Raw genomic sequence first — 11,440 nt, forward strand, 5'->3', positions numbered from 1 at the left:
AGCAGACAGGCAAGCCAATCTGAAAGTAAGAATATGAAGAGTTTAAATTTCCATCTTATGAAGTATTAGCTTCCAATAAAACACAACAAAGGCCTGTGCTGGTAAAAACTTCAGACAAGAGATGTTTTGACTTGGTGTCAGCACTAAAATGTGAACATGAACAAATCAACCTACAAGACTTGTGTTTATTTTAATATTACGTTGAAATTAGTGAAAACCAATCACGGTCTGGGAGTCAAAGACGATCACTGCATCAAGGACTGTAGCCTCCACACATGGGGCACCTGCTACACCAACTGAGCTAAACCAGCGCCCAAATAATGCTATAATTTTGTAAATATGTCCTGATACCAAGATAAGCTAATGTTGGTTAACCTCTGTTGAACAGGTTTTTATCAGACAGGCTGAATTATTCTTTCAAAACTATTTAGAAATACTTAAACTTACCTTTTCTTCTGGCTTCTCTGGTTAAAACACGGATGGACCGCCTCAGGAGCAAAGAAAAGGATGAGGATTCATCGTCAAATGCAGTTTTTATGACGCTCGGGTCACTTTGCTTACAATGAAACTGTCTTTGGCATAAACTGTGGAGTTCTGGAGAGCAGATTTAATCCTTGAAAGTAACACAGCCAAAGAATAAATATACAATCGTTGTCACATCTCCTTAAAAAGAGAATTTATTATACAGGTTTCTTTTTTCCAAATCAAGACATTACATAACAAAATAATCAGAGTGAAAGAACACACTACTGTGATTAGTGAGATACAGACTGGAGAAAAATGTCATGCTTGTGGACAGACTTTCTTAAACCAGGAGGATAACAAAAGGTGCAACAGCCTCCAAATGAGAACAAACTTTTCATGCAAAGAAAATGAATGACGTGTACATTCAAAAGAAGTAACAACACAGGCAGTTTCAGTTTCTGATCCACTCTGCTGAGAAAGACAAGGCACAAGAAAATTAACATTACTCCCACATTATAGATAAATATTATTATATATAACATCAGAATACTGGAGAAATTAATTTACTACAGTCTACTTCTTACAAAAGTTTCTCTTATTGACTGCGTTATGTCAAATAGACTTACGTTAACGATCACACGTTAGAATCCCCAGTTTTGTCCTTGATCCCTGCCTCCTCTTCTCCCCCATCCTCCTCCTCCTCCTCCACCACCTCCATCTCTTCTCCCCCATCCTCCTCCTCCTCCTCCTCCTCCTCCTCCTCCTCCACCATCCCTTCTCCCCCACCCTCCTCCTCCTCCCTGTCCTCCCCTTGGACTGCATTCATCCTTCTCCCTCTTGTGCTTCTCGTATCTCTCTGCCATAAGCACCAGCTCCTCAGGGACCTCCTGCAACAGGATTCGACACGATTAAACACTTTAATATGGTTTGCTGGATTCTATTTGACATAGTTGAAAAATTGCTACAAATAAGAACATAACTTTCATAGCTTTCAAGTTGCAATAAAACAGAAAAAAAAAAAATTCTGATTGTGTGCCTCAGTGCCATGAAGTGTGTGAAACTAGCTAAACTCTCATCAAACAAGCCATCCTGTGATCATGGTTTAATTTGTTAGCAATGTAAAATCCTATTCCTCAGTCTGCTTTGAAATATCATTCATCATCATCACATGTGCATTATTGATATTCCCATTTATATTGTAAATAAACTTCTTGTCCTGCCAACCTGTCCTGCTCTCTCCAGGATGGGAATAAGCTCAGGGGCCATCCTCCAGTTTTCTCTTGTTACTAGGGTAACGGCAGCACCTGATCGTCTGAAAAATAAATGCATCAATATCACAAACCAACGAAAGAACAGTCCATCACAGGCAGTGATTTTCCATCGTGTGGCACTCTTACCCTGCTCGGCCGGTGCGGCCAACGCGATGCACGTACTCCTCTATGTTACGAGGGAAGTCGTAGTTAAACACATGCGTTATGTCATGGACATCCAAGCCTCGAGATGCTAAGTCTGTGGCGACCAGGATCCGAACTCGACCTGGAAAAAGAGAACTGTTGATCTACGGTCCACTTGGATAGTTCAGCCTTAACTTGGGGTACCTTGTTTGCTTCAAGGTAAAAAGGTAAACATTAGAGGTGTCTGTTTCAATTTCCTTTGATGTCATTTTCCATCATGTAACATACTCTCTTTAAAGTCCTTGAGGGCTTCTTCACGGTCACACTGCTCGCGGTCACCGTGGAGACTTTGCACAGCCAGACCCTGCAGACACATGTCACTGGACAGGTCATCAGCCCTGAGATTGCACGCAAAGAGAGGAAAAGACATACACACAGGAGGTCATTACTGTAGCTGGTATTAACCAGAAACTGCGGTATCACGCTGCAAACTCAGACAACAATCTACTCCCTTGATTACAAGCAGAACGTGGGTGACCGACTCCCTACTCACAGAAGCTTTTTGCCAACAAAGATGAGGACCTTATCCTCAGGCAGCATGTTTCTGATGAAGTCAAACACGTAGGACTTCTTCTCCTCTTCATGAACAATCAGCACTGTTTGCTGCACCGTGTTAACCGCCTAAGACCGAGAGAAACACAGGTCGTGACTAAACATTCAAATAGGAACACGGCATCTGAAATTCACCGCACAGAATAAATAATGAAGTCATATTTTAGCTGACTTTGTTGCAGAGAAACTGGAATCTGTAGGTGTGCTCTCATTTAATTCCCTAACATTAAGACAAGAGACAATCAATTTCCACTAACTGCCAAGTCCAGGGTGCCCACATAAACCATCATGGGGTTCTTCAGGTAGGATTTGGAAAGTCGTCTCACACCAGTGGGCCAGGTGGCACTGAAACACATCGAGTTAACAATTGTAAAACGATATTTGTTTGAAATTTTTTCACATACTTCAGTTAGTGATACATATATTGTTACGCTATAATAAATATATAATATAAAATAAAGCATTTATACAATATACACATTTTATCACTGTAAAATACTTCATGCTGATTGGTTAATTACAGCATTCCAATTTCTGCAATTCTTCTAAGCAGACCGTTTCTATGAAGAATAGGGATAGACCGATTATCGGCCGGGCCGACAATCGGCACCGATATTCAGGATTTTGACGCATATCGGCATCGGCCTTTTTTTTTTGTTTGTTTTTTTTTTTAAATCCGGCGGCCGATAAGAGATCAATTTAAAACTGGGTTATTTTGCCTCTGATGCATATGCTTAAAGGCATTTAAACAAAGTTAAGTGTTGGAGTTTGTATTATTCAAAATTTTGACGCCAATATTTTCACCTTTACTGCAAATGAATATCGGCTTCAAATATCGGTTATCGGCCTCCTTGACTACTAATAATCGGTATCGGCCCTGAAAAAACCATATCAGTCTATCTCTAATGAAGAACAGGCCGTTGCTAGGGAAGCGGCTCTAATCAAACAATCCGGAGGATTAAGTGTCATCATAAATCTGCAATAAAAAAAATCCGGAACTATAATCATTTTTTTTAATCAATAATCAATTTATAAATCAATATTTAGTGTCAAATCATTGATTTCTTAAATAAATAGCCGTGTAATAAGTTGGACAATGTATAGTGAGCGGGTTCTTTTAGTGGAGGAACCCCCACGGGGCTGTCAGGGTTCCATTTCGCAATAACAACCTGCTACCTACATTATCCCTTACATAAAACTTTCTCAAAACTGTGGAAGGAATGCTAACCAATGCTTGATGGGTTAAGATCAGCAATGTAAAAGCTGTCTCTCTTTGTCCTGTATTACTTTTCATCAACCATGCAATGATGTTTAAAGTGCTTGATGCAACGTGACTTATACCTGGTCATGACAGTCTGGCGGTCTGGCCTGATGTCCAGGAGAATCTTCATAATCTGGGGCTCAAAGCCCATATCGAGCATACGGTCAGCCTCGTCCAGCACCTTTTCCCAAAAATAATAATAAATAATGATTCAAAACTACGCAGCTGCACTTCCAGACACAACATACAGTACAAAAAAACAGTTGCTTCACTGGTTTGCCTGTGGTGAGCAGTGGTAAGTTGAACAAATATTCTGACACTTTTAAAGAATTAATCTAAAAGTGGAAAGGTTAGGATGGATGAAGCACCACTCAAACGTTCAATCACTCTCACACAACAACAACAACAGACACTAACAGCTGACCAAGTAGGTGATGGAGCTGAGATTGATGAGCTCATTCATCTGTAGATCATTCAGGCGGCCTGGTGTGGCGATCACTATGTCCACTCCGCCCTTCACCAGGTTGATCTGGCCTCTCCTATCCCCTCCGCCATAGATACAGATACTAAGAGAAGGTACAGAAGGAACAGTCTATGTCATGCTGCAACTAGATCACATTTTAGATTACTAGCTCTATCCTTCTACAGGAATTATAATACAGGACTGCTGGACCTCTTGTAGCTCTTGAAGCGGTACTTTTTGCACTCAGTTTCAATCTGCAAGGCCAGCTCTCTGGTGGGAGTCAGCACCAACATGCCTGGACCACCCCGCTCAGCTCTGGGTCTGTCAAGAGAGGAAGGACAAAAAGATGGACAGAGTTTGACAGACAATCAAAGCGGCACCTCTCTAAAAGACATATTTATGAACAGAATTTTCACCTTTTAGAAGGATTAACTACAAATGGTCTTAAGGTAAGCAACAGGTCCTGTACTCACACAGGTTGCCCCTCCATGTGGATGAACCCTGGCAGCAGGTAGGCCAGGGTTTTCCCTGTTCCTGTCTGAGCGATGGCTATCAGGTCCACCCCGCTCAGCAACACTGGCCAAGCCTGAGACTGTTGAAGACACAAACAAAAACATCACAATAAAACACAAAGATTAAGACTACATATCACAAAAAAAAACCCAGGGCTGTATCTAACTCAGATTTTCATCCTGTCATCCTGAAGTCATGTCATTCTCACTTTTAATAACACTATATCATTTGTCAAGAAGAAGGAAGATCTTAGGCAATAAAGTACAAATAAACCACTGAAAAAATCTGAGTTAACTCTGGATCTTGTCTGATGTTTTGAATTGGGGGGCGGTCTACACGAAAGCTGGTTTCAACAAACTAACCATGTAACTACTCTGCAAATACAGTCAATTAACCGGAGTCATAGCGTTTTTAGCTTAACTAAGCACGAGAGGTGAAATTTGACAAAGTGAAAACTTTTAACTCCAAAGTGTCAATGTATGTATAACTTGTTCATAAGAAAGTTGTCATACTTTTCGATACCACGTGTTTAAAACAATACAATTGATATTTTTATGGTTGATAGTAACGAAACATACCGAAGCTTGGAAAAAAAACACACATCAGGATCAGTTTTCACACCAAATCTGCCACGAGTGAGAGAGAGAGAGATAGCAGCTGTGGTCGAGTAACATAGACATAAAGGGGAGACAACGAGCGCCGTTAATGAAAACAAAACGGTTAAATGTAAAAAATAAGACGCAATTTCTGATATTAGTTTAAAGCGTAACCGCTGAAAAACTAACTAATTTGCTCACACCGCCGTACAACCCCACAGGAATGTACAGCATTTTCACATTTTGAAGTCCTTTTGGCATCAAATAAAGAGGTTACATTAGCGTCTGTTGCAGACGGAGAGAGCAGAGCAGAGAGACAGTGCTGTCACCTGGTCTCTACGTTTAATGTTAGTCCCGACCTGCAGACTGCTGGCTGTGAGCACCACCAGAAGTGTTCCAAGCACAGCAGAGTTAGAAGAAAATACAGATAAATGGCAGATCGTCTGCAGATACAGACACAACTAAACACTTCTTATGTTTATGATTGATAACTGAGAGGGGAGGCTATATTTTAATATGGGTCTAAACATAAACCTATCAAATAACAATAATAAACAATTCAAACATTAAGATCCTGCTCATTACTGTAAACAGGATGTCAAATGAGCATAGTATGTGTTCTGTGACTTTTTATGTACCAGCACTGTGTGCAGGACAAAATTAAAAACAAGATTACCCACTTTTTGGAACCCAACAGTTCTTTTATTGTTGCCGTGGTATCGAAACAGGTATCGAGTATAATTTTTTTTTTTAATAGTATTGTATCAAAGTTTACAATTCTGCTTTGTGACAACCCTAGTTCATAAACATAAAAGTAAACGCTATAACACCTGAATTTTCCCACTGGGGATCAATAAAGGATTATCTTATCATATACTGTTTACGATTTACAGGGGAAGTCACACGTAGGAGCCGTATCTTGATGAACCGACGAACAACAGTAACCTTTAAAGGCCGTACGACCTGGTAAATTGCACTGAAGAGAAAGGAAGTCTTTGTAATGATCAGGTTGGCACAGAAGCTTATCTAACAGCATACCAGCTGCTTTCAGTAAGCATGCGGGGTGGATCAAAGACAAGGTTGAGGCATTGCAGAAGCTTGCATTAAACACAGGTGCAACCTGTCATTGCATCATACAGAGCCTGATCTACAACATGTTGAAAGCCAGGCCCACTTGTATTACATTTCATTCGGCCAAACCTTTTTATTGTGAAACGAAAGTAAAAACAGAGAGATGAGTTTTTATTTCTCCTTGCAGCATACTCATTCTTGTAATTTTGTGCCGACACATCCAAGTGAAAAACTAAGGAAACCTAAGACTAGGCCTAAATGTACCTACATTTGCCACTGGATTTACAATATATACATCTAGCTGATGAGACTTGTGTGATTGATATTTAGATATTATGTAGATACATGTCTGAAAATATTAATTATCTCTGGCTTCTGTAGGAAAGTTTCACTGGCTCAGTGACTTGTTCTGACTCTGTCTCTGCTGCCGACTCAGCACCACACCTGTCTGCACTCCATCTGTGTTTTGGCACAATAGCTAATGTAACCGATCTTACTGGATTTTCAATCGGTTTGATGTTTCAGGATGGACTTGATTCAAACTCATAAACAGGTCTTTCTAACAAAGTCCCTGAACACGCCTTTCTGTTTCTACAAAGAAACCATAATATAGGATGAAATGAGCATGTTCTGTTTGTTTCCTGGGAACTAGAACTCTGGGAAAGAACTAACTGGAAGGATTTGACTTAACTAGTGATGGTTGTTTACTGAAGTTACCAAAAGAAGGGGTGATTTGTAAATATAAAAAACAAGAGAACTTTTCCATCTCTTTTGCAGCCACGCTTGAGTGATTTAGTCTGAAAAAAAATGTAGCATAAAAATGCGCCACACTTGTTGAACAAAAAACTAGTTTGCATACAATGGAGACACAATCATTCTAAGCAAAAGGGCAGGTTTGACCAGGAGCCAGGCTCATACCTGGATGGGGGTTGGTTTGACAAAACCAACATGCTGTATATTTTCCATGATCTCTGGATAGAGTTCAAAGGCCTCCAGAAAGGTGCGACAGGGGTTGGGGATAGACCGCTTCTGCCCCTCCTCCTTTAGGTCGTCCACAAAGATATTGTTATTGTCCTTCCTGTGGAAAAATACACAACACACGACAAAAACAAGAACAAAGTACAACTGGTTAAAAAAGCAGAGAGGTTGACTTAAAACTGAGCTAGACAAGACAAATACATAATGTTTGTAGCTGTGTTTCATGTTGAGGAGAGTACATTTGGGCCAAAATAACAAAAACAATATACAAGTTTTTTCTTCATGTTTTACATAGGGAAAAATTATTTTATTTCTACTAAAAAATACAAACCATAATCAATGCAAATGACATTTAACAAACAGGAATTTGTGAAGGCTAAATTGACCCGGAGACAGATAACTGTTTCATAATTTCCTGTCATGAGGATAAACAGATCAAGGCTGTAAAACCACATTTGATCGCAACACTGAAACTAACCCTTATAATGAAACCATGAGGATAAACCACTGACATACTCAAAGACAAGCAGGCTCGAGGTGTGTACACTAGAAATTTGCATACAGTAAACTTAAAGCACAGCAGCTCTGATATCATAGACGTGGATAAATTGTGCCACCTATCTGTCTGAGGCTGGAATGGAAAACAAAGCAGGGTTTGAGGTTTTGAAGAACCTGTCCATGACATCCTTAAGAGTCTGGGCACTTGACTCTGCCTCTACTTATATGATTCCCAATGGCCTTTGAAATACTGATGTCTAGCATTGTTTAACATGATGTGGTACTTTTTTAAAACCCGTAGGATGATGTCATCCTGCCAGATTCACCTCCATTCACTGACTTCCTCTGCTGTGAGCATGGAAACACTCTCTGCCTCAGTGTAAAACTCCTTCTTCATGGGTGGGAGGTCTGAGGGAAGTTGCAAAATATCACAGAAAGAGATTAAAGAGATGGATGAGGCACATTCCATTTTTGCTAATAAAATGCTGGTGTCATATCAAAAATGATGAACACAAGTTGGTAACAACCAACAAACCAGGACATGGAGTGTAAATGAAACATTGAAATGTATCACTCTATTCAGCAGCTGTGTTAGTATATAAAAATATCCTGTGAGGGTTTGGTGGGGAACTGAACCTCTGTAGATGAAGATCAGTTATAATATGAGCCCTCACCTTTCCACTTGAGTGCTGCATACTTGTCCTTGTTCTCCCGGATAGAATTCCAGTCTATGAATTCACGGGGTGGTGCTGTATCCGCAGCCTGCAATTCTGTAGCAGACCACACAGAGCCATTCCTTACTCCTCCATCACCTCCCCTTCTATAGCCTCCTCCGCCACCTCCTCCTCCAAAGTCTGCCCACTTACCAGGACCTGAGGATAAAACTGAATTACATTAATCGGAAAAGTCGGTTTTACCATATTTAGAGAAATTAAGGTAAGTGGAACCATTTGTGCAGCCTGTGCTAATATGAAGCAAACAGTACCAACAGTAAAGAGTTAGCTGGAAGTAAGCTAGTAACATACGCATCAACGAGGGTTATTGGAATGTGCATGTGTTTGTTGCTGAAAAAAAAAAGCCAATGGGAGGAAAAGCCTCAGAAAAAGATGCACGAATTATATTACATACGATCTTATTTTTAACTAAGACAGATTAGATCCCTTCACGGACTCAAAAGGAGTTTATGTTAAAATTCTGAAGCAAAAGTATGATGTCACCAAGGAATCCTTGTAGCATCAAGTTTTTTTCCAAGAAATAAACTGTTCATACCACCGCGGAATCGGGAGTTGCCATCTGCCACCAGTTCTTCAATCATCTCCGTGGCCTTCTGCTGGGCATCAGGTGTCCCAAAGATGAGCACCTCGCCTTCATTGTCCCCCTTGTTTATCTAGGGACAAAAAAAAAAAAAAGAGGTCAGCTGCTTATCATGTTTTTCAACAGAGAAGGGGGTTATAATTTAAAAGGAAACCTTAGGAGAAGAAAACAATAAAGAAGAGTATGTTAATAACAATCTGTGGTATTACTTTTTTAGAAAAGTTTGAACCTCAAAACTCAAATTCAGCCAAAACTTTATTCTGTTTAAGAACTCAAGAAAAAAAATGCTATTGACACTGGGTGTAAATTTGGGTTTTAAAAAAAACTGCAATTACAAATTGTTGATACAGGGCTGTAGAGCTGCAGAAAAACAAACAAAAGAAAAAAAGTTGTAATCCTGAGTCTTGCTCATAACTTGCATATATGTTAAACTTGGTCTAATGATATGCATTAAAACAAAAAGATGATCTGTATACAACATCAGTAAATAAAGAGCTACTTCAAAGTGCTGACTGTTTATGTGGCACGTACTGCTGGAAAAAATGTGCAGCCGAATGTGAACTTTATCATCATGTATTATATCTGACATTTTTAATTATAGCCAAAGTTAATTCAGACAGGAAGAGATGCCTTCATTCTGCTTTCTTTTTCCTTTTCAGGACCCTAGCAAAATCATCTGTGGTAAACGCATTGTTAATCTTGCCCAGATAGCATAGCCTACATAAAACCGGAACAAGAACGCAGGTTCCTTTTTTTAGGTGTACCTCATTGTTGCCTAGCACCAGCAGTTCATCAATGTATGTGCTGCACTAGATTGACACTGACACACGTCAACTTGCCTTGATTCTTGCACCGCTGCTCTCTTCAAGTTCACGGATTTTGGTTCCTCCTCGACCTTTAACAACAATAAAATCCGACTAAAATCTCTCTACATGGGTGGTTTGACAGCATAAAGTAAATACATAACTTACAGGGAGGTTGTACCCACAAACCAGAAACTTAAACAGGTAACCGGTATGTTGTTCCACATGGGAATGATTGCACGTGATTTGGCTAAGGTCACCTAGCAACACGAGCTAACAGCGAGATCAAATTTAATTTAGCCATACACTGTCTAGCAACATTCGCTTATGAAACTGATATTTTTGCTTTATAAACCTACCTATCACTCTTCCGACTGAGGAACTTTCTACGGTGATAGTCACAGGCGGGGCAGAGTCTGACTTTTCCTCGCCAAAGGTTCGTCTACCCGGCGGGCCTCCGCGATCCGTGCTCCGCGGAAACGGACGGCCTTCGCCTCCATCTCTCCAACCTCTGTGCTCGGACTCGTCGCCGCTACGATGTGCTCTCCACTCTCTAGGGGCTCCAAACCTGTTGCCATTTCTTACACCGAAAGATACATTTTCCTTTTGACCGTCATTAAATGTGAATTCGCATTTAGTCGGGGATAATTTGGTGGAAGGTTTCTGGATAGCAACGCCGTCCTCGTACTGATCTTCCCAGTCGGACATTTTAAATTGTCCGTCCCACCTGCCAGCTAGATGCACCGCTAACAGCAATTAACTGCCAAGCTGTCAATCAAGTCAGTGTTGCCTTCACTCTTCTCTGTTAATTTACACTTCTGACTATTTTTAGCGAGATTTGACGATTTAAACACTTTTGGATTAATATTATATTTATAAATAAGGAATGTAGTTTAATAAAAAATATTAAATTCTTCATATAACATTTCAGGTGGAGAAAATGCAAAATCCACATAACTAGATACCATACCTTGTACATTCTTTAGCCAATCCTGAAAAATTATAAAATCCTAATTGTCAAAAATGCAACATGATCTTGTGTGACTTTTTCCCCATCCTTACTCTACTTGGCTGCTGATATAACATTTTGAAATCTAAAATAAGACACAAAAACAAAGCAGTTTAGTTAATTTGTTCTTTATTAATGAATAATAAAATTATTTTTTTTTCATTTCTCATCCAGAGAACATAATGTGCACTTTAATAAATTAATTTCAAAGAAATATTAATGTTAACATTATCAAGCTTTAAGGCCTGTTGTGTAATAAATTACTGTTCAAGCAGTAGAGAAATGGTATTATAGCCATCAAAGCCATATAAAGTCTGTGGCTAAAGCTACATGACTTAAGTGAAATGGATGCCCAACCAAAAATGAGCAGTTTGATTTCCACTATACAGTATACTAGGACCTTTATAGCCCTGTGGAAAAAAAGGAAACGTTGTCAAATGCAAGGAAGGCACCCTGAAGCAAT

At 39.7% G+C, this 11,440-nt stretch overlaps 1 protein-coding gene across 1 annotated transcript; it reads right to left on the reverse strand.

Moving 5' to 3' along the window:
- Positions 1 to 1,106: 1,106 nt before the first annotated feature.
- On the reverse strand, positions 1,107 to 10,676 carry ddx43 (DEAD (Asp-Glu-Ala-Asp) box polypeptide 43). Its single transcript, XM_069659203.1, has 17 exons — positions 10,328 to 10,676; positions 10,005 to 10,060; positions 9,121 to 9,238; positions 8,526 to 8,723; positions 8,178 to 8,259; positions 7,294 to 7,453; positions 4,669 to 4,787; positions 4,406 to 4,516; positions 4,157 to 4,298; positions 3,813 to 3,913; positions 2,729 to 2,816; positions 2,413 to 2,540; positions 2,148 to 2,257; positions 1,863 to 2,001; positions 1,690 to 1,777; positions 1,252 to 1,352; positions 1,107 to 1,185 (listed from the first exon to the last, which is right to left on the reverse strand). Exons 1-17 carry the CDS (start codon positions 10,674 to 10,676, stop codon positions 1,107 to 1,109), a joined length of 2,169 nt encoding a protein of 722 aa, XP_069515304.1.
- Between the last annotated feature and the right edge of the window lie 764 nt (positions 10,677 to 11,440).

The sequence above is a fragment of the Semicossyphus pulcher genome, unplaced genomic scaffold (genome assembly GCF_022749685.1).
Source record: "Semicossyphus pulcher isolate SPU_LCO1_2020_fin unplaced genomic scaffold, fSemPul1.0.p SCAF_12, whole genome shotgun sequence".
Taxonomy (NCBI): Eukaryota; Metazoa; Chordata; class Actinopteri; order Labriformes; family Labridae; genus Semicossyphus; species Semicossyphus pulcher.

Excerpts from the sequence above, each read along its gene's own strand:
- ddx43 (XM_069659203.1), bottom strand. The coding sequence starts at position 10,676 with ATGTCCGACTGGGAAGATCAGTACGAGGACGGCGTTGCTATCCAGAAA. Across the intron at positions 4,299-4,405 it reads CGCTTCAAGAGCTACAAGAG|TATCTGTATCTATGGCGGAG; the intron begins GTCCAGCAGTCC and ends ACCTTCTCTTAG. Across the intron at positions 2,258-2,412 it reads TTTGTTGGCAAAAAGCTTCT|GGCTGATGACCTGTCCAGTG; the intron begins GTGAGTAGGGAG and ends GTGCAATCTCAG.